The sequence below is a fragment of the Drosophila subobscura genome, chromosome U, assembly GCF_008121235.1.
Source record: "Drosophila subobscura isolate 14011-0131.10 chromosome U, UCBerk_Dsub_1.0, whole genome shotgun sequence".
Classification (NCBI taxonomy): domain Eukaryota; kingdom Metazoa; phylum Arthropoda; class Insecta; order Diptera; family Drosophilidae; genus Drosophila; species Drosophila subobscura.
The window spans coordinates 25325366-25349322 of NC_048534.1; the positions used below are offsets into that span (position 1 = coordinate 25325366).

General features: G+C 42.6%; 3 protein-coding genes across 3 annotated transcripts in view; all 3 read right to left on the minus strand.

Annotated features, from left to right (window-relative positions):
- LOC117901779 (protein bunched, class 1/class 3/D/E isoforms-like) overlaps positions 1–4298 on the minus strand; it is a 48655-nt gene extending 44357 nt beyond the window's left edge. The window contains exon 1 of the mRNA XM_034812684.1: positions 4093–4298. Coding sequence (XP_034668575.1) covers positions 4093–4283 — 191 coding nt within the window. The 5' untranslated portion in view covers positions 4284–4298. The remainder of the gene's footprint in view (positions 1–4092) is intronic.
- LOC117901778 (protein bunched, class 2/F/G isoform-like) overlaps positions 1167–23957 on the minus strand; it is a 66850-nt gene continuing 44059 nt past the window's right edge. The window contains exon 3 of the mRNA XM_034812682.1: positions 1167–1185. Coding sequence (XP_034668573.1) covers positions 1182–1185 — 4 coding nt within the window. The 3' untranslated portion in view covers positions 1167–1181. The remainder of the gene's footprint in view (positions 1186–23957) is intronic.
- On the minus strand, positions 2158–2921 carry LOC117901780. The gene has a single exon (XM_034812688.1). The coding sequence runs from the start codon at positions 2874–2876 to the stop codon at positions 2193–2195; it is 684 nt and encodes a 227-aa protein (XP_034668579.1). The 5' UTR covers positions 2877–2921; the 3' UTR covers positions 2158–2192.

Genomic DNA, 23957 nt, shown 5'->3' on the forward strand with positions numbered 1-23957 from the left:
GCACGGGTAGCAGCAGCAGCGAAAATAGTTTTTGCAGCGCTGAACACACAATTTATGCTTGGCATAATTCCACTGCCACTCGATCGTCTATATAGCCTGTGTGTCTATATCTATATCGGCCGAGTCATACACATGTCTAATTGGCGTTTAATTGCAATCGTTCGAAAGAGGCATTGGGCATGGGCCAGCGGCCAGTGGCAGCTGTCTTCGTGCGACAAGAGTCTTATCAAGCTACTGATAATCTGGAAACACTCTATGTAGTGGAGGTCGTTCGATAAGCAGTTGGGTGTACGAGTTGTTTGTTTAGTCATTTGATGTGGAAACAGGCTGGGTTGAGTCATTTTCTGCTTGGGGTAGAAGTGTGATTTAGTGGACAGGAAGTGGAAACAGTACGTAGGTTTTGAGTTGATGGATGCCCAGAGCAGTGCAGTGAGCCATGAGCTCAAACTCAAGCTGCTAAGCCACACTGGGATAGGGAGTGTGTATCAGAATGCTGTTTACACATTCAAATAAATCTAAGAGCTTTCTGTGGCAGTTTTCTTTCCCAATAGCAGTTCAAATTCTCTCTCGCTGACCACTTAAATTACACAAAAATTCCCTCAGGTTCTCTCTAACTATTACCTCTCCCCCTCTTGGTTTTTCCACTAGCTAACCAGGTGTTGCAGTCACGTTTCCCCCTGGCTTACGATTTATGTTTCTACAGCACTTACAGCAGCGTAGAGTCAATATTTGAGTGGCGTTTTTTAATTAACAGTCAATATGCCGAGCACAGCCCGCAGTCCAGTGCTACAGTCTGGGAGGGAGTTCTTATGAAACCATAATCGAGAAGTTGTGCAAACACAGGCTGTGTCTGTCTGGGTGTAGAAGAGTTTTGCCAGACGCTCACGAGTCGTGGAGGGTGAGGGATTAGTCATGAGGATTTTAGTTACTGCTGGCAGATGGGTCAACAATTTGTGGCTACCATGAGATAATATTTGTAGATGGGTTTAAGGGAATACAAAGTAGTATTTGCAGTTGATTTAAAAAGTAGAGTACTTTTGTACTGGGTACAAAAATGAATGCAAAAATGAACTAAGTCAGTGGCGAATTAACCATCAATCTTGCAGCCCCCAAACCTTTGTTTGAATCCCCTTAACTTACTGTCTTACTGTATTTGTGTTTCAGTTTGGAAATGGCAACGCTTACCTGCAAAGAAAGAGTGTAAAATAAATATTAATTAATCAATTGGAAGGCCTAATTGCTTAGGAAAATATTTGTATTTATTTTTGCTTTCAAAAACGACGCAAAAACTTGACCAAATAAAATTTCGTGAATTTAATTAATGGCCGTAATCAGGTACGTGGCAACCAATTAAAGCTAAGTATTCGTTTCGGTTCTTTACTTACAAAAATAGAAAGACAAATCTCACTTGCCAAAAGACGTCACACGAATGCAATTTGTTGGCTCGAAGTGAAAAGGAAAATTGCAACTTTTTGTTCGGTTTTTGGCCATTTTTGGCCATTTGTAATGCGAATTCTGTGGGCGGGTGTTGATGGGTTGGCTAGAATATTCTTTCTCGACATGACAGCTCATAGAATATAGGCTACCCTCCACCCACACCCTCCTCTGAGACTTATAATTGAAACACTCTGCCCAATTTGACATTGTCGGTGAAATATCAAAGGTTTCGCCGGCCGCCCCCCAAGCTGTGTGCCAGCAGCCAGATAATTGATTTCGAGGAATTTTAATGAATACACAAATTGCCAATTGGATTTCTGGCGAAGTGAAAGAGCATCGAGAAAAGTGTTGCAAGAAGACGAGAGTGAAAAGAGATTTCTAGGGAAAAACTTTGCGTGTTATTTAAGATGAAAACATTTAAGTTAAAAAGGCATTAATTTTAATCAGATATGCGAGAGGAAGACCCATGGCGTGAGGAAAACTTATTGAAGGAATGGATAGCGCTTTACAATTGAGGGGGTTTTCCCCGAAAAGAGCTACAAAGGGAAAGTAGAAGAGGAAAAATAGATGAGAAATGAGATTCGATGGAAAACAGAGCAAAATATTCTAAGCAGATTTCGATAGGATCTTAACACAAAATAATTATGGATACAGCCATAGAAAACTGCCCAGAAATTGTAATGTTAACTATGAAATATTGAAATTTGTGAATTAAATATGTTTAAAAACTATTTCCAATTCTATTTATATTTCTATTAATCCAAATCCAAGTCAATAATTTGATTTGGTGCATTATTCAAAGACATTACTGGCGCGGCAGTTTCTGCGTTCAAAAACTCCTTCAAAAATTGTTCATTGCTCAGCGAATTCTTCACAGAATCCTTCATTCCAACCTCAACCGACTTAGTGTCCATCTTATCCTGACAAAAATCGAATATCTTCTGATCCTGCATAATGTCTTCAAGTGCTTCGCTGTTTTGCCAGTTTATCTCCTTGCGCATAAACAAAGGATTGCCCTGACGATCAACCAGACTGCCGACACAGTCATAAATGGTGTCCAATTGATTCTGCCAGCGCTCCACAAATGCTGCGCGCTCCAGAGGCTCCAACGGAAGTTCTGTATTCAAATAACGACTGAAGTCGGTTCCCGCCACAAAGTTGAGACTGCCGCCGGCAATGAATTCGGAGTCTGCCGATACATCGTAGATTTTGCCTTTAAAAGCGACCAGAATCCTGCCATCCTGTCGTGTGCCATTGTAGCGTTTGAGCTGTCCGAGTGTCAGCTTGAGGGAGTGTAACGGTGGCAACACTGGCGCCTCATAGAGCGTATTGATCTGCGACCAACTCTTGTACACATGAGCATAGATATAGAAGAGTATGATGACACATGAGATCAGCACACAGCCGACAATGGCACCAAATTCCACACCAAAAACCATTTTATTGTGAATTTTGTTTTGTGCCGAACAGAAAATGTTGAAGTAATGTTTGAATCGAAAAGGAAATACACAAAAACAAACAGCAAAGTCAAGGCCAGGTGGCAGCTTTCTCCCCCTAAAACTACTCCCAGTCACAGCTCTTTCCCTTTTCTAAAAGTTCTGCCATCCACAGCTTATTTCCACTCTAAAACTACTCCCAATTCCAGTTCTTGTCTCGGCTGATATTTGCTCTGATAATACCCACATTTTTTCCCACTTATTGTCTCTGGGTATCAAGTGGCTGTCTGTTATCAAATTGCCGAGCAGTATCAGTTATCATTCGCGGTGCCAGTGCCAGTGCCCCAGGGCAGGTGATAATGTCAGCAAGTGTATCAGGAGCACAGAAATTGGAGCACAGGCAACTCGGAGCACGCAAAAAGAAACTCGACAAAATGTTGAAATTGTTTTTCTGTATTATCAGTTGATTAAATATGAATTATATGAACAAATAAGACACAGCCACAGCACACACACACACACAGCTGAGTGTGTGCTTGTGTGGGAATGAAAAATGATAAGGCGCCGGCAGAAATGAGCGACAAGAGACACCCTATACAGGGTGCCCTGTGTGTGTTTAGAGTTACTTTCAAATGACTTTTAGATGATAATTAATATGAAAATTTGTGTGAATATTTATGTGTATATTCATATTTATGTTTACATATTTTTGTTCATTTTTGTTGTTTAATTTCGCTGTGGAAACGAGTTTAATTTTTTTGGCTCATATTAGCAACAGTTTTTTATGGTTTCTAGGCGTTAATCATAATTTGCATTGAATTTGTATTTGAACTTAAAATTAACAAAAGTTTTAGTAAGGTTTTATTGGTTTTAATAAAAGTTTTAAAACAAACTATAAGCATAAATTAGTTTAGTCATAATTTTCACAAATAAAATCAAAACTAAACCACTTTAATTTTCATTTTTAGTTATAACAGTAATTTATAATAGTTTTCACATCATGTATTTTATTTTTAGAAGTAGTAATTTTTCACAAAATAAATAATTTAGTTTTTCATGGCCTTTAGTGTAAACATCTTTTTGCACTCTCAAAACCCACAGCAAACTTAATGCAATTCAGTGTAAACGAACACAAATTTATAATTTCAAATTTCGCTTCTTTTGTAGCCTTTCACTTTGCACTTCTTCCGTTCGTTTTGGTTTACTTTCGAGTACTTACCCAATGAAATCTTTGATAAAACAATAAACCTTAAATAAACCGCGATCATTGTTGAGCAGATAATCGGGCTGTATCATGGCTGCTGGCATTAGATGGATGTTTTTCTGCTGTTGCTGCTGCATTTCTTGGGTGCTGCCGCTGCTGCTGCTCGTCGCCATATTGGCAGCCATTTTGTGGGCTAACGTAGCCATTTTGTTGTTACTTTCGTTGTTGTTGCCGCCATGCTGGCACACATAATGCTCATGCAGTTGTTGTTGTTGTTGTTTTAGCTGTTATTTTGTTGTTGTAGTAATTGATTTTGTTGCAAAGTTATTTGCGGCTGCTCGCAGCACATTCGCGGCTTTTTCTTGCGAGGCACAAAGTTTCGTATGAACTTTTAAATCAAAATTAAACTTATGGAAAATAGAGGTAAATAAATTGTTTAAAAAATAAACCCTGGAAGCAGGGGGTCTCTAATATTACTACAAGATATTTTTAAGGTAACTTTTAAAACTCGTTCTGGAGTGCTTTGAATCAGATTCGAAGTAAATTTGGAATGGTTCAAGAACCTAAGAAATGCTCCTGCAAAAAAGTTCTCTACTGGAAACCCACTGGATTGCGCAGAAGAAAAGATTCCTGTATGTTAAGGCTCCAATGCATTGGAGATATTCTGCCATTTCGGTTGAAATACAATTAGCCACAATTGCATACATTTTTGTTCTACTTTTAACCTGCTAAAATATTCTTCTATTTCGCTGTAGAATCTACTTAGGCCATGGAATTATTTGATAAGTATTTCAGCCAAAATTGAGTTTAATTTTGTCATCGAAATAAATTCAAGAACAATCTGCAAGCTTCAGATTATCTTCTCTCTAAATTGTGGACTTCAGATTACATAAATCATAATCAGAACAAAGCAAAGAAGAAACAAATAGCGACGAACAAAATTCAAATTACAAAAGCAATTGGCAAATATTATTTTTTGTAATTTGGTTGCCATGTTGCAACCTTGCAACCAATTTTCCATTAATTTCCGTTGCACTTCAGTGAGTGTGTTTTGGGTGTTCGTGTGGGTGTCGTTGCATTAATGTTTGTTTGTGTGTGTGTGTGTCTGTGTGTGTGTGTTGCCTCTGTTTGTAGCATGTGTCATCATAAAAAGCAAAGTTCCAGCAGCCATGGAAATAAAGCATTTAATTAACATTTTGCCCAGCCACTGACATGCCACAGGCATTTTGGCTGGCGGTGGCTGCATGCAGCATGCCGCAAACACACAAAAACACGTACACGAAGCGAGAGATGAGCACTTACATAACAGTACATGAAGCGGATGAGCGAGCAGACGAGATGCAGTAACAGAGAAATATATTCGGGTGAGTCAGGGTCTGAGATTTGTGGGAAAATATTTTGAATTTGATGGGGAAATGGGGGGATAATGGAATGTCGACTGCAGAGAAATGTTATTGTTGATTTTGGGTCGTTTTTGTTAGTTCTTTAAGCATTTTTGAAACAGTTCAAATATTATTTAGTGCTAAGAAAATACCCAAAAAATAAACTGAATTTCGGTTTCAACTGTGAAAATTTCAGAGCTCCCGAATTCCCCTTCAATTTATTTATTTTGCACTTTATTTATTATTAAACGAATGTTTGGCATATTGAGCCACCCTCTTGCTTAGGAAACTGAGCTACACTTGCCACAACTGACTGTCAAAATGTAATATGTCGCCGCAGAGAAAAATCTGCCAGTGGGGCACTGGGAAGGAGAAAGCAACAAATGGCAGCCAGCTGACAACCAGCTGACAGCTCTGCTCTGGAATTATGACAGCTGTTAGAGCTGGAGGCGCACACAGTCCCCACTGACCGCAGACTTTTAGCTAGTGCTGTGTGTCCGACAACTTGTTAGAGATGTCCCACGAAACATAGCGATAACAGGCAGCAGATGCCTCCCTGGAGACACATTTCATGACACACAAAATACATCATTAATTAACATAATTAATTGAGGGAATTCCTAAAGCCAAAACAAATACCAAGGTTAATGGGTACCTCAACGGAAATGTGTAATTTACCTGAAAAATAAGGTGACCCTGACTTTGACTTCCCCTCCTTCTGCCCCTTCCCCCGTGCCCTACCCACAAACAACCTGCCAGTCACGTTCTAAAGAGGCGGCCCCCAAAGTACATTTTTTGTCAAGTGGTCCACACACTTCTAAACCGAAAAGTACTCAGAAGGCAGGCAGGCAGCGACGGGGACGACGACGACGACTATTTCCATCCAAAGAGTTGGAAAACCTTGAGTTCCCTCCTCCCCTCCCTCCCCTCCGCCCCCACAACCACTAGTTCACTCAATTGAAACTGACACACGGCGCCGCAGTAAGCAGCAGCAGCAGCAGCAGCATGCCCCCAGCATGTCCCAGCGTGGGGCCAAAACAAAAACGTTTTGCCTTGAACAAAAAAATGTATTCATAATGGCACAAAAATCTCTCATTCTTTCTGAGTGTGTTTGAGCAGAGAATGAAATGCAAGTCGAATGTTTTGTCGAGACAATGAATGTTTGACAAGGATTCCTTCTCGCCTGCTCCTGCCGCTGTGTGGTCTGGCACGTGCACGGCCCCAGAGCCTTGATTTATTGGCTGGGGCATGAAGCCGTGGGGAGTATTAAGAGATTATCCTTAATGGGAGGGTTCCAGCAGTTCATCAAGCTGGGAAAGAGGGGTTTAAAGTATATTAACTGCGGCTAGAACTCATAGAAAATGCAAACGATGACCACACAAATTATTGCTGGTGCGCTTGGAATATACAGAAAGGATGTAGATCAGGGCTCGGCACGGCCCTATCCCATGGGTGCGGGACAAGGCGCTGCTGCTGCACTGCCCTCACGTACAAGCGTATTACAGTGATTCGTACCAATACCAATGTTCCGTTTCACACACAAACGCAAAAACGGCTCGTTAATTGTATGGGTGCCGAGCCCTGATGTAGATGCAATGGCTCGTGGCACATCCGCAGTAGCGCCAGTGAAAGGCAAAGGAAAGTAGAGTAGCGGGGAACGAAAGAACTACAATCGTAAGAGATGTTCAATGCAGTTGCCCTGTTCTACTGGGAACCCATTCTCATTCACTTTACTTTAGATTCAACGTTTGTAATATCCAGTAATCAGTTGGCTAGGTCCAAATGTGTTCTGAGAACTATGCATCCTAGAAGTATGCACCCGAAATTGCGTTGCTCTAGCATGAAAGTGTGCGAAAGTCAAGTGTTCAAGTAGCCAAAGAAGGAAAATACATACTTCAAGAGTTCTTCTGGCTGTGACATTTGTTTGAATACGTTTAATATATTTTTTCCTTCCTGAAAGCTTAAAGTCTGCTGGTTATAACCGCTACTAAAAGTTTTTCCTGTGATTCTCCGTTCCTTATCCTCTTTCCCCCACTCCCACTCCCTTCCTTGAACTGCAAAAAGTTGTTCATAAATAAATGCCAAGAAAAATCTGTCGCACAATAAAAATAAGAATCATTTAAGCATGAAATTTATGCACATCAGAGAACAACGTCAGCTCTCCCTCTGCCCCTCCCTCTGCCTCTCTCCCACCACCCATCGTAACTGTATCCACACTTTATTTGTCGCAAGTATCTTTTGGCGGACTTAAGCGCTACTCGCACGCAGCGCATTCAGAATGAAATTATGCAAAGTGGTAGCTGTATGCATGTGTGTGTGTGTTTATGTGTGTGAGTGTGTATTCACGCGTCATTGAGCTAAGGGGAGGGAGAAAAACAGAGGCAGAGGCGGCGGCAGAGGCAGCGGCAGCGGCATGTACAGCCAAGGATTGAAGCGAAGGACTCGTCAAGCTCCACCAAAAGCGCATTTCCCAGCCCCTCTCTGTCACACACAACCATACACACACACACACACAGAGAGGAAGAGAAGAATCATGACCTTGACCTGAAAATTGCGCCATTCTCTCCCTCGCTCGCTCGCTCTCGCTCTCTTAGCTTCGCTCCCTCTCTACGGTTGTGTGTGCATTCCGTCTCTTTCTGTGCCTGCATCTGCCTGTGAATGGGCTAGCAGCAAAATACGAAACACGAAACACGGAACATGTTGTGTTATTTGAGTTGTTTAGTTTCCCGAGTTCTTTTGTTGCCGCTGCAGAGATCCAGCAGCAGAGTGGAGCAGCGTCCCAGCAGCAGCCCACGCTCAAATGCAGCCACAGATGCCCAGCTGCACAGATACACACATAATTGTTGTCTGGGTGTTGTGTGTGTGTGTGGCAAATGTGGGTCGTGGTTGATGTTCTCTTTGGGTCTGCCCCTCCACTCCCTCCTGCACTACTCGTCACGTACGTCGCTTCCTCGTCTCTTTTTTATGGCTTTTCCTTCAGCTGCAACTTCTGCTGCGTCTTGGACAATTGTTGGCGCCAAATGCAGTCAAGGACTTGAGCATTATAGCAAATGATTTCATCGCATAAATGTCAGGAGTACATGGGAGAGTACATGAGAGAAGAGCCTTGGCTTGTGGCACACAAGAAGCCCTTAATGGCGGCATCCATAAAAATTACTTTGTGCTGTGGCAAATGTATTTATGGATTCTATTTCTAGAGCAGTTCTGTGGTTGAGACTAATAAGGAGCTGCATGGAAGGAACCATTATTGAAAAGAGGGAACACAATGGCAGCAAATCGGTTGGGAATTTGCACATGAAATGCGTAAATGTGTTAAAATTAATTGAATGACTTAATTCAATCGATTACGATTCGATGGTCTATTAGCTGCGTTCCTTTTAGCTTTTGTTCAATTGATTTATCATTAGTCAATAAATATATCCATACTGTCGGCGACATTGGATCATTGCAGAGCCAATCAACATCCATCGAAAAGCTGCCCCGAACCGGCTTAAGTCAGTTTGAGTTCATCAAGAGAAATGCACAGAACGCGATACGCTTAATAGACAAACAAACGATTAAGTGAACCCAGAGACCAGATGTTACTTCTCTCTATTAGATATATAATGTACTCGTATGTACACTCGACTCACTGCAAATTATCAGCCTGAAAAGATCTCAAATTAAATATGTTTTTTTTCACTAACCAAAATTGGCATTTAATAGACAGAGTTTGCCAATGCATTCAAGCGCATAGAGATCTTCGTTTTGATTATTTTTGGGGTGTGTTGTGTGCTCCCCAACCCTCTCCTGCAAATGCTGAGGTCACCAATCATCAGTATTGCGTATACGCCGTGACGCCTTTGTGGCTGCCAAAAGTAAGGAAAAACACCCCCACAACCAGACAGTGCCAGACCTCACCCAACAACGGGGAAACGTACCTCGAGAACGCCAAGCAAATGAATGAAATTCCAACTTTCAAGTAAAAATTGCGTAATCAAAGGGGGAGTGCGGGGCGTTGGGCCTTTGCCTTTGCCCTTCTAAGGTTTTACCAACAAACGAACATAAGCTGACAAAATACAAACGAAAACACAAAAGAAAACAGAAGAAAATACAAGGAAAGAAAGTAGCCTAAGAAGCAATAGGCAAACGGAGGAAGCAATAGGCAAATCGGGAAATGTGAGGAAGAACACCCAAAGGCAAAAATCAATGAATTTTTTGTTGTCTACGAAATTCCGCCTTCAATCATTTTTGCACAATTAAACCAAAGTTCTCCTCCACCCTTCTTTATCGATCTGGGATTAATGGATATTATTGGGCTTCTTGGGGGGTGGCTGGTGCCAGAAGAACACTTTTATTGGCGTCCCATTAAGGACGCGCTGACATTGAAGGCAAAGTGCCAGTCAAGGCGATTAAATTTGTTGGCCTTTCAGTCAGCGCGCTCGCTCTCCTTGAATGTGAAGTGGGAGGGCACTGGCAGGGAACTGGCAGGGCACTATGGAGGAGGAAATATCGTACATTGTTAGGTGTAAACACTACAGTCCATACAGTTGGGGGTTGTTCTTCGTCCCCATCTAGTTCTGGTGGTTTGTTAGCAGGAAGCTTGGGTTATGTTGATTTTGATGGCCTGTGGGCAGTTTCTGTGGGTAGCTTGATTTGGGAACTAGTTCTTAATGACAAGAGCCAAAATGTTTCTTCTGCATAAAAGAGGAATACTAAGCATTAATAGCTGGTGTTTAATGTTTCGATTAATGTAACATGGAGCAAAAGAAAATGAGAAACGATTTTTGACAGAAATTACTAAATGGAACCGCAATAAATCCAAGTACTTAAAAAACTCCTAGCTACGATCATGCTTTAGTTTCGAACTAGTATTGGAAATATAAAAGTATTTATGTAGCCTGTTATGCCAACAATGTACAATTATTTGAATTTATTATAATTTATGTTTTCAGTTTTAATTTATTTCTCAATGTTTTTCCTAATTGTATATCTATTTTTTTATGATTAACCTTTTTGATGGATTTCCAAACGGATTCTCCCTTCATTGGCCCCCAGAAATAACCCAAATTCCCTTTTCCTGACCCGTTTAACTTCAACCTCTGACCTCACCCAATCCCTTAAGGAAAAGCCCCAAGAAATAGACAAATTACAGGCTGAAAGGGGGCGGCATAGGTATAGACACCCTGGCCTCGATAGTTAATGCGATGTTGGTTTAATGCTGATAAAATGTTGGGAATAATTCGATTATTTGCCATTTATTTTGTCGTAAATCAGAAACAAAACCCGGAAAACAGAACTGAAAAGCGGACAGAACACAAAACACAACAACAGGAATTTAGTTTTTTGGGGGTGCTCCACATTACCTTTTAATAAATATATTTCCGTTATTAAAAGCAATTTCTAAATTGTTTTTGTTTTCCATGAATGAAATGTTGTAATATTTTCTTGTTGCCGCTTCAATTGTGGTAATTATCTTTTGGTGGCAAGAACGGCCACCAACTGCAGATAAAATGGATGAATGGGGGGGTGGTGGACCAACAAATAGGCGCGAAATTCTAGAAAAAATATCTAGGGCCCGCGAGAGCGTGAGAGAGCGCGCGTAACAGGGGGGGAATATCTGTATATAATTCACACAGAGAGAGCGAGGGAAAGAGCGCACATATACACGTTTTTTGAATGAAATATTCTTTTCTTTCCGCTTAAATGCAGATTAAACTTTTTCTTGTGGGATTTTTATACAATTCCCTTTAGCACTTTTGATTTATATATTTTTAATTTATTTAATTTTAATTCTCTGCACATGCACACACACACGCTGGGGCACACACACACACAGTTACAGTTACCAAACGGTCTGACAGTCCGACGACGACTGAATGACTGACGGTCCGACCCAACGAGCAGCGCAAAACTTCCGCGTTTCGCACAACACGAAAATTTCCTTTCACGAAATTAAAAAAGGGGGATTTACCCTTAACACAATTGGTGCACAAATATTTGCCGTTTCTTGCTAGAGTTCTACGGATTTGTTGTTGATTTCGTTTATATAAAATAAAGTTTAGTTAAGGTTTTTTGTTGTGCTGTGTGGGAAGCCAGCCAAAGTGTGGATTGACAGTCGAACGGCACTGACTGAGGGTAGGATTTCTATTATTTTTTCACATTTTCCTTTTGTTGCTTCTTTGCAACATGCAGATGAGAGGCACACAGAGCAGAGGCAGAGAGAGAGAGAGCGAGCGAGCGAGCGAGTGTGTGGGAGAGCAAGCGCTCTGGGCGGCTGCAAGAGAGCGGGAAAGCCCCACCGCGTGCCACGTGAGAGAGAGCGAGCGTGGCGGTGGGTTTTTTTGGCTAAGGAAAGTGGGTGAATTTCTCTCTCTCTCTCTCTCTCAGGCAGAAGCAATTTTTATTTCCCTTACCCCCATTAAAAATTTCCTTCTATCTAATTATCTCTCTCTCAGCCTCTCTCTCTGTTTCGCTCACTGTTACTCTTTCGATTTGTGTATAAGTTAACAAGAGTTAACTAAATTTACCACTGGGTGGGACGAATTCTGCATTATTGTAAAATAAGCAGTTTCGTCACCCGTGGGATCGCCGTCGTCGCGATCGCCGGATGCCGGCCGCCACTGGACACCGCACACGAGGCGCAAGGTCAGCACTTTTGCTGGGCAGCGACGAGCGCCGTGGCCGGCAGCTAAGGGTCTGCAAGTTGGAAGTTTAGAGTTCTTAAGTTAGTTTTTAATTATCAGCCGAGTGGTGATGACATACAAAGTCTCGCCTTGCGGAAGTTAATCTCTCATTCCTTTGTTTAATATAATCAATAAATGACACGGTAATTCCCGTAGAACATTTAAACATTACTGGCGCCCAACACGATCAAACCACCCCCGCCCGAGAAAGTAAATTAGTGCGGAGACAACGCCCACTAAGTGAAAATCGGTAAAAAGTGAAAAAGTCATAAATCAAAAGATCAACAGTATCGGGTGCGGAGACAACGCCCACTCGAAAAAAAAAGTAAGGGATTCAAAAATCAGTAAGCGAGGAGACAAAGCCCGCTAAGTGAACATCGCCAAAAAAGTGAAAAAAAAGGTCAAACAAAAAGACCAAAAGACATCGAGTGCGGAGACCAAACCCGCTCGAGAACAAATAAAAAAATAAAAAAAAGAAGACGTGGAGACAGTGAAGCGCGGAGACAACGCCCGCTTCACAACACGAACATAAAAAGTGCGTGCAACAATTGCACTAAGAAGCTCCACTAATTAACCCCAAACTGTTACACCAGAGCGGACGGCTTTGGGCAGCGGCGACGATAGAAGAGAGAGGAGGACAACGCAGAATAATATAAGAAATAATTTACCAAGTGGAGGAGAATAAAAGAGGAGCATGTAAGTGAAACTTTTCTTCAATTATCGCCCAAAAAGAAAAAAGTAAAAACAAAACAAAAACCAAACAGATAAAACGTTTTTATATTCAAAAATATTCGACCGTCATTGTTCTCAAACAATGCTAAGCGCAAGTAAGAAACATAACACCGCACCATAAATACATTGTTGTCGGCGGGCAACAACAACGACATCTGTGTTTGAGGGAACTTGAATTTGATTCCTTAAGAAAATAAACAGTAACAACGGCCCGGCGGAGCTTGATCTGACCCACAACAAAGACACACGAAACGCTAGGAGGGGCGACCGAAAAAAATTCCGTTTATGCCTATTTCTGATTTAGAGAGATTGTTCGGCGGACTCAGTTTAAACCTTGAAATAGAACCCGTGGAAAGAGTAGAAAGAATGGACCCTGATCAGATCAAAGCCATTATAGAGGCGGCGGTCAGCTCTGCGCTAGCAATACAAAAAGCTGACTTTAATCGGCGTTTGCAGGCTGTAGCTGACCAGCTGCAGGCTGCAAGAGTTCAGGCTCCCGAGGCCAGGGCCTACGAGGCGGTCACATTGGATCGAACGGTCCAATGTGACGAAGCTCTGGATGCGGTAAAAACGCTGCCGGAATTCAATGGGGCCCAGGAGCAGTATGTTTCCTGGCGCCAGGCAGCAAAAGCTGCCTATAAGCTGTACGAGGGTTTTGTAGGAAGCTCGAAGCACTATCAAGCGGTCTTAATAATCAGGAACAAGATTAGAGGGCCCGCTGACTCACTCTTAGCGTCGTTCAACACAGTGTTGAACTTTGAGGCAATCATCAATCGTCTCGACTTTTTACATATTCGGACAAGCGTCCGATACACCTGCTGGAGCAGGAGCTTGCCACACTACGGCAGGGCGGATTATCCATTAATAACTTCTACGAGGAGGTTGAGAAGAAGCTCACCCTTCTGACGAACAAGACAATTATGTCACAAGACGCCGCACAGGCGCAATACATTAACGAAAAATATAGGGCTGACGCACTCCGTGTCTTCGTTTCGGGCTTAAGAAGAGGCCTCACGGATACACTGTTTGCGGCACAGCCTGCGGACTTGCCGTCGGCCTTGGCATTGGCGCAGGAAATTGAGGCCAACCATGATAGGCACGATTTTGCAACAAATTACGCAAGAGCTTTAGAAAACAAACCACAGAACCGAATAAAATATAAGCAGGGCGCACAGAATGAGCCCGATCACTATAAGAGACAATCAAAGAACCCGTTCTACACGAACAATCAGGGGAACCACCAAACGGGTGGAATCCGTAGCCAAGACAAAGTAGAGATGATGGATGTTGATCCGTCTTCCTCAAAATTCCGTCAGCCAACTGCCTTTCAAAAGCAACAGGGGCACAACCCAGGCCTACCGGCTACAGCAAACCCTAATAACGGGCACCAACAGGGTGCGTATAAAAGGCCAGCTGGATCCCAGAGATTCTCCGACCAGCGCAGGCAGAGGGTCGATCACCTCGCTCAGGTGGACGAACAACAATACGAACAGTTAGCATCGGAAGCAGTGGCGGAGATTGATGAGGACAATGGTGCAGGGTACGACAGTGATACTGTCAATTTTTTAGGGGAAAATCCCTGCTCCCGTTCGTCAGACGAACAGTAGCAGGGAGAACGCTAAACCTTTTAATAGACACTGGGGCCGCTAAAAATTATATCAAACCACTAAAAGAACTCAAGGGAATTGTCCCTGTAGAAGCCCCATTTGTTGTAAAATCCCTGCACGGCTTCAATAAAGTAGAAAAAAAATTTTCTAACCATATTCGGCATTAAATGCCCGTTCTTTATCTTGCCGGAGCTGTCAACTTTTGATGGCATCATAGGGCTCGACACGCTAACGGAAGCTGGCGTCAATATAAACCTGGGGACTAAAAATCTCCACTTTGGACAGGAATCTGAAAGGATCCTATTCCACAAATGCCCCAGCGTTAACTTTACGAAAGTGGACGACATCGAGGTCCCGCCGGCAGTTAGGGATGAATTTCTCAGAATGATGTCCAGCCGTATAAAGGCATTTGCAGATCCGACTGAAATGCTACCCTTCAACACAGCCGTAGTAGCCACGATTAGAACCGAGGATGAAGAACCAATCTACTCGAAAATGTACCCCTTCCCTGTAGGAGCCACTGATTTCGTCAATGATGAAGTGAAGGACCTATTGCGGAACAAAATCATTAGGCCTTCCAGGTCTCCGTACAACAACCCCATATGGGTTGTTGGGAAGAAAGGCACTGACGACTCGGGCTCAAGCAAGAAGCGGCTAGTCATAGACTTCCGCAAGCTTAACTCAAAAACCATACCAGACAAGTACCCGATGCCTTGTATCTCTATGATACTTTCAAATCTGGGGAAGGCAAGATACTTCACTACCCTTGACCTGAAGTCAGGGTACCACCAAATCACGTTAGCTGAACGCGATCGTGAAAAGACCTCATTTTCAGTTAACGGAGGCAAATATGAGTTCTGCCGTTTGCCATTTGGTCTCAGGAATGCGTCAAGCATCTTTCAACGGGCCATCGATGACATATTACGGGAGCATATCGGTAAGATATGCTACGTGTATGTTGACGACGTCATTGTATTCTCAAGAAGTGAGACGGATCATGTCAGAGACATTGACACCGTGCTTGGCAGCCTCCACGACGCGAACATGAGGGTGTCGAAGGAAAAATCCCAGTTCTTCAAGGGACAAGTGGAGTTCCTGGGCTTTGTGGTGTCAACCGAGGGCACGAGAACAAGCCCCGATAAAGTCAAGGCTATTCAGGAGTTTAGACAACCCTCCACCCTGTTTGCCGTAAGATCATTCCTGGGTCTTGCCAGCTACTACAGGTGTTTTATAAAAGACTTCGCTCAGATAGCAAGACCTGTCTCTAGCATTCTGAAGGGGGAATATGGTAAGATCAGCAAACAACGCTCGAAAGCCATTCCCATACAGTTTGATGAAGTTCAGAAACAGGCCTTTGATAAACTTAGGAACATTTTGGCGTCGGAAGACGTCATCCTCCACTACCCAGACTTCAACCAACCATTCGACCTAACCACTGATGCCTCATCCAGTGGCATCGGGGCGGTCCTGTCGCAAAATAATAGACCCATAACCATGATTTCTAGGACTCTGAAAGACAGAGAACTAAACTATGCGACCAATGAAAGAGAGCTTCTGGCGATAGTCTGGGCCCTAGATACGCTTCGTCACTACCTGTACGGAAAGAGTGACATCAACATCTACACAGACCATCAGCCACTGATTTTCGCGGTTTCAGATAGAAACCCCAATTCCAAGATAAAACGTGGAAGGCGAGAATCGATGAATGCGGCGCAAGGGTATTGTACAAACCAGGCAGGGACAATCACGTAGCGGATGCGCTATCACGACAAAACATTAATGCGTTAGAAAGCCAGAGTCGATCCGACGCAGCAACAATTCATAGTGAAGCCTCGCTCACTTACGTAATTGAGGCCACAGACAGACCAGTAAACTGCTTCAGGAATCAGATAATCCTGGAGGAGTCAAATACCCTTCCAAAGCAGTTTCACATCCTCTTCTCCGAAAAGACCCGTCACAAGATCGACTTTGCCTGTCGAGACACACTTCTTGCGTCCATCAAGGAAGTGGTAAAGCCTGGAGTCGTGAACGCCATTCACTGCACTCTGCCAACTTTGGCGTTTGTGCAAAACGATCTCGTAAGAGCCTTTCCGGACACAAAATTTCGATTTTGCAAGACCTTGGTGACGGACATCACCAACGACGGGGAGCGAAGAGAGATAATGACAGCTGAACACAATCGGGCGCACAGGGCAGCCCAGGAGAATGCGAAACAGGTACTGCGTGATTATTATTTTCCAAAGATGGAAAAAATCGCAGCAGAAGTGGTGATAAACTGCAGGATATGCCAGAAAGCCAAGTATGACCGGCACCCTAGGAAGCAAGAGTTAGGGGTGACTCCAATTCCGGCAAGGGTAGGCGAGTTGATTCATATCGACATTTTTTCCACTGCAGGGAAGTACTTCCTCACTGCAATTGACAAATTTTCAAAGTTTGCAATAACGCAGCAGATTGCTTCACGCACGATCACAGACGTGAAAATACCAATTTTACAGTTGATAAACACCTTCCCAGCTATTAGAACCATCTACTGTGACAATGAGGCAGCTTTCAATTCAGAGACCATTCGGTCTTTATTGAAGAACCAGTTCAACATTGATGTAGCGAATGCCCCACCGTTGCACAGCACGTCAAACGGACAGGTGGAACGCTTCCATAGCACCCTCTTAGAAATAGCCAGGTGCTTAAAACTGCAACGCCAGGTGGACGATACGGTTGAACTAGTTATTCTAGCGACCATCGAATACAATCGAACCATCCACTCTGTCACAAACAAGACACCTATGGATGTGGTCCATGCAAGTTGCGACCTTGGGGAAGAGATTATGTTGAAGTTAGCAAAAGCCCAACAAGAACAGCTAGATAGGAACAACCCGGCCAGACAAAATAGGACCTTTGATGTAGGCGAGCAGGTCCTGGTGAAAACCAACAGGAGGTTAGGGAACAAACTAACTCCCCTCTGCGCCGAACAAAAGGTAGAGGCAGACCTGGGAACCACCGTTCTTATTAAAGGGAGGGTGGTCCACAAAGACAATTTGAGGTAGATAAGGAATTAGGTCTAGGAAATCAGGATTCATAGCTCTAAGTTCAAGTCCACTAGGACAAGTTAAAAGAAAGTATAGTAAATAAGCCGTTGTGTTCAACAGACAAGACAGGTCGAGTATGACTTAATAAATGCAAACAATAGACAGATAGCCATAAATTCAAGGACTCAAGCACAGATAAATGCCCTTACCGAAACCATTAACCAATTATTAAAAGTAAACAAGCAGGAAGAAATTAACACTGCCCATCTATATGAAACACTCTTAACCAGAAACAGAATGATGACGCTCGAATTGCAGAACTTAATGATCGCCACTACGCTGGCTAAAGTAAATATCGTAAATCCGGCTATCATCGATAGTGATGACGTAGAGGCGATTTTGAGGAAAGGTTCCACCGATATCAGTGTAGCCCAACTTTTGGACGCTGGTAATGTGAGAGCACTAGCTAAAGGAATTAATCATCTTTGTAATCGAAATGCCTAGACCTAAGCTCATTTGTAAGAAAATAACCATCTTCCCAGTAGCACACAAAGGCGTAACGATCCATCTACCTGAGGACGTTATAGCAGAGTGCGGCAGCAAGATCATCGCTGTCTCATCATGCAAGGGGCCCCCATCATTAGCCTTCTGCAAGGAGGCACCGGCGAATAGCTGCGCCCAAGAACTGCATTTTGGCGCTGTGGCCCACTGCGAAACCAAGCCAAATAACCTGCCCCCGATCTTGGAGATAGATGAGGGTATCGTGGTAATCAACGATGCCACCGCCATTGTGACCACCGACGACGGCCCTGAGCGAAATGTTACGGGAACGTTCTTGGTAACCTTTGACCAAGTCGCTCACGTCAACGGGACAAAATACACCAACTTCAACAATGCGCCAAAGAGAGTACCTGGCGTAGCTACCTCGGCGAGGATTAATGTCACCCGCCACCAAACGCTGTTGAGCCTGCCGTATCTTCACAAGCTGAACGAGGAAAATCTGCAGCACCTGACCAAAGTCGAAACAAACCTTACGATCGGTCTAGCACTGGCCGCTGTCGTGGGCGTGGTCGGGTGCGCTGCTCTAATCGGCGTCTCCTGGTGGATGCGGCGCAGGCAGCAGAAGGGTAACACCGTCGCTATCGAGCAGATGCTGAAGAGCATAAGCTTGACCGAGGACGGTCAAGTCTTGAAGGAGGGAGTAGTTAACAAGAGTTAACTAAATTTACCACTGGGTGGGACGAATTCTGCATTATTGTAAAATAAGCAGTTTCGTCACCCGTGGGATCGCCGTCGTCGCGATCGCCGGATGCCGGCCGCCACTGGACACCGCACACGAGGCGCAAGGTCAGCACTTTTGCTGGGCAGCGACGAGCGCCGTGGCCGGCAGCTAAGGGTCTGCAAGTTGGAAGTTTAGAGTTCTTAAGTTAGTTTTTAATTATCAGCCGAGTGGTGATGACATACAAAGTCTCGCCTTGCGGAAGTTAATCTCTCATTCCTTTGTTTAATATAATCAATAAATGACACGGTAATTCCCGTAGAACATTTAAACATTACTTATACACACATTAATATGGAATATATATAGCCATGAATGAAGGAAGCATAAATAACACCTGCTCCTCGCAGCGCTCTCTCTGTCTGTCTTCCTCTCTGGCGCCTGCGCAAATTCCCTCCAAAAACGTGCTCGATAAAAGGGAAATTCTCGTTATTTTATGACCAAAAGCGGGAGCGGGAGAGCGCTGTACAGCTATTTCCCTCAGCTGTCCCCATTTGAATTGTACTTTTCGTTTTTTTGTTTGCTTGCACTAAAATAATTACACCAATTTATAAATTATCAATGGGGCGAAGGCGACATTTGAAAGGACCTTCCGCTAGTCAAGGCTTCCAAGAAAGGAATTTTATAAATATTACAAAAGCTAGCAGCAAAAACCATTTCAATGACAAGGTAAATCCACGTCGGAATTGGCATGACGGTAGGAATTTCCATTGTTTTGACATGGCCACAGGCACTCCCCCAGGGGGCATTCTAAGGACAAGCCAACATTAACTGTAGGTTGTCTTCCCTCTCACTCTTCCACTCTGTATCTCTATCTCCATGTCTCCCTCTCTTTTGCTCCGTTTCCAAGTGGAGCATGACCTACATACGCGCATAAACAAAGCATAAGAAATTAACTATGCGAATATGCACAGAAAGAACAACTTCAGTTCCAACAAACACACACCTTTTGCCATTGTATAAGTGCGAGCTTTGTGCGTGTGTGTGTGTGACGCAGAAAAGCTAACATGATTATGTTTTCTCATAGTAGTGGGCAGAAAAGAGACCCAATCAAACATGGGGTTTCCTTTTTATTAAGTTAGCAGAGTGGCGGAGCACATTTGACTCGAGGCTTACTTGGGCAAACATGCGTAAACGGAATACTGTCGTGGAAGGATACGCAAAGAGTCGCACAAGCGAATAATGCAGAAGAGAATGCCCAAAATCCTGAATCTCTGGGCTCACAGATGTGGGAGAACTACCTTGAAAACTACCTTTCTATAGCATACTTTGCAGAATGCTATAGCAAGAGGTTCTTGGAAATGTTCCACTTAAAATATGCTATACAATGTTATACCCACTGACAGCCCCTCCCTTCGCATAAATCATTCCATGATAAGACTTTGGGCAAACAGACTAATAGAAACTAATGGAAAACAACCAAAAAGACATAGAACTCTTCCGTTTATAACAACATGTTAAGGTACTTACTTAAAATCTCTACACATAAAAAAATATCAAAGAGTTTACTGTCATGAACATACCTGTAAATAAAAGAGACAATTCATTAATACAAATGTCGCTGAATAAATCAAATTAAATATTTTAAACATCTATCATAGTTTCTAATTGAAATTCAGTTCATTGAGGAAATTCAATCAATGACAAATCATCGATCAAAGTGGAGACTCTTTGAAGAAGTGCAGACCGTTCTTTTGAGTCAACACTTTTCGATAAGATAAAGTCTGGGAAACTGATTAGATGACAAAGCTTTTACAAATGTATGTGCATAAATATGTATTCTTTTTATGATGGCAAAACTACTCTATAAAGCAATCATCGGCTGGGTCCGTCGCTGTCTGGGGCGGAAAAGTAAACAAAACTGGTTGGCTGTCCGCTGTAATTTTCCACACGGCAATGGGTGCAGTCGGTCAGAGACCAGACCAGTTCTGTAAAAGGTCGCCACGCCACCTCCGATGGTCACGATCAATAATGGGGTTCCACTTTCAAAATTTATTCTTTCTTAATATGTGCCAAAGCCCAAGAAGGCGAGCAAATCTTTGGTAGATAGAATATGAGTCTAGTCATGGTATTGATAATTCTTATAAATTATGAAAGTTTGATCTATGGCTGGTTGGGAAAGTGATAATTAGGTGGTGGACTTTGGACTACTCGAGTTTGAGGTTGAGATTCAAAAGAGACAATAGGAGTAGTGAAGTTTTTCAAGTTTTTAATTCAAACAACAAAGTTTAAAGTATCTTTTCCATCTTTTATTTGAAAATATTGTTCCCTCAAAGTTGATCAACATCTATCTCTGCAATCTTAAGGTTTTTGAACCTCAAAGCTTCCATCAAGGACTGTTTTTAGTTGTATTAATCATATCTTAAGAGCAAAGTGCAGATAACACCTGAGCAAAGAAGCTCGAATTGATAACCCATAGTGCAATGATAAGAGTTTCAACAATAAAGTAAATACAATTTTTATTTAAATGCACGCAGAAGAGATGCGGGGTGCGGGGGCTCAACGAAATTGAAATGCAACACAAGAAGCTCTCGAAAGCGCGCCAACAGCCACACAAAAGCTTGAGTTCAAAGAGAGCGTAAGGCGATCAACTAAATGAGAGCGAGAGCTAACCAGATGGAGAGCGGGAGCAATTGCCAGAGAGGGAGCGCAGTTACTAGAGTAGCAACAAAAACAAACGGCAGACAAAAGCTAAACCGGCACAAAACGACAACAAAGAGCCGAAACGAAGCGACAAAACGAACCGCAAACACACACGAGCAACGGAGAAACGAACACGAAACAGCAGCAGCAGCAGCAGCAACAACAACAAACACCCGCACCAACCGACCGACCAACCGACCGAACGACATTCGTCCAACACGACTGAAAGGTACGCTCAGTGCGACACCGAACGTCGTACCTGTTGTGTGTGTTGTGTTTTGAGAGTTTGAGTTGCAATTGCCATTGAGCGTGGAGTGGAGTCTCGCATCGAGTTTGCTTGCTGTTTGTGCGGTGTTCTGGCAGCTGATCCAGAGACCATAGAAAACTACAACGGAAAATACTCAACCAGCAACAGTTGTCTGCCTCGACAGAGATCTAATTGAACAACAAGGCGGCAGCAGCAACCCCTAAACAGCAGAACCTAAAAATCATCACAAAGGGAGAACGAGCAGCACCAGCAGCAAACATGTTTGAAGTCGCCTGCCTGATGTTCATCTGCCCTTGGCTCATACTCGTCGCCCTCATGCTTATCGCCATGACTGTACTCTAGAGAGAGACAACAGAAGAGGAGCAGCGCAGAGCAGCCATCAGAATGTAGATTGACCCAAATGGATGGTGGATGGATGGGTGGATGGGCCACACAAATTGCAACATCTTTTGGCAATGTGCCCGCATCATCAGCTCTCAGCATCGAAAATGAACAAAAGAATTTGCTTACTTTGTCACCCAAATATTCCTATGAAAATGTGCTTTGATTGTTTTTAGTTTCTGTTTTTTTTTGCTTTGTTTTTTAAAGAGTGAATTGTGATTAAAATGTAGTCTAAGAGCTTACATGTACCTAAAATTGTATATAAACGTACTTTTAATTATGCATTAAGTTTGAAAAATAAACTGCTTAGGCATACAAAATAATTTTATACTGGGTGGGGGAAGAGGTGAACACACTTAAAAATTATTGCCTGTGGAATACATAATTCTTTGGTTAATTTTAATTCATTTAGCCTTTAAAAACCAGTTTAAAGCAAGCGTTGATCCGCTCTACTGGTGCGGCAGCCAGTAATCCGACACGTTGTTTTGTTAATAAACAAATAAGAAACAGGCAAGAAGAAACAGCGAGGGAACAACAAAAAACTGCAAAAAATACCCTAGCAGAAAAATGAAGAGGGTTTATGGGGTTGTGGAAAATTTAACAATAAGAATAACAATAAGCAGGATTTATTATGAATTTTAAAAATAATTTAAGAAAAGGAACAAAACTGTACCCAAAGACACACTTCTACCTATAATTGTAATTGCATTGAAAAAGGAAATCAAAGTAATTAGTCTCCCACCTCCCACACCTGGGTTGCTCAATGAGCTTTATCAATCTATCACGCCCCTCACACTCCCTAGACAAAGGTCTTGCGAAATCGAACAACTGTCATATACAAACATGTTTATATGGTGTAAGCCCCGCACGTTATCTAGACAGTTGTCGTATCTATTGAGCGATAAGCAAGGAAAGGCTAGTTTGGGTTATGACTTAGCCCAATTAAAGCAGCTCCAATATTTCTATTACTCCCAAAAGGCTACCTACAAGAGGTTTATTTTTAGCCAGTCAACTTTCAGATATGTTAAATCTGACTAAGAAACTTTGAGGCAGGCTTCCCCTAAGCGATCCTAAAATATTTCCTCACGTACTTGTTGAAAAAATAGTGAAAGTTTGGTCACAAAAATAAAAGTGTAAAATAATTACAGCTGTAGTTTTTGTCTCTACCCCTTTGGGGTCTCTCTTGGGAACGTCCATCACACAACGTGCGTCAGCGCGTTAAAAATAAATCATAAGAGAAACAACAGAGTTGCTCAAATCAGTCATGAAAATTAATTAAACACAATCATAAATACACGCACACAATTCAAATCAAACAAAAACAAGACCAGAGTCAAAATCCAGACCTTTGTTTGCGCTTAAATTTGTAAAGATTTATTTTTCATATTTCGTTTGTAAGCAAACAAGAGAAGTTTTCTCTTTGGCTGAGGAGTGGATTTGAGTGTCAATGAACCTCGTTAGCAAATGGAGGAATGGAACATTCACTGGGCAAAAGAATCTACTTAATTTACTTAGGCTTTTAGGGCAAAAGCAATTTTGTTGTTGAGCTTGCCAAAGCTTTTCTTGAGAAGAAAGTACTTTATCAGCGTATGTGTAAAAGCTCAGTTAGAGCAAAGGGAAAAGGGTTGGAAAACGATGAAATTGTTGCAGTATTGCAGAGAATCTCATTTCAATAATTTCTACACTATTTCTTAACCAAAGGTAAAAGTTTCTAACGCTTCAATTCAGCGTCAAACACAATTAATTTATTCGTAATACTGAGCTACCAAAAACCTCACCCTCACCCTCTCCACCCTAAGATAAACCCCTTCCTCTTCTAGTCAACCAATTAGCGTTGTCTTTTGTTTTGGTCACATTCCAATTGCTTTTTGCCTCTTGTGCAAACGAGCAAATATTT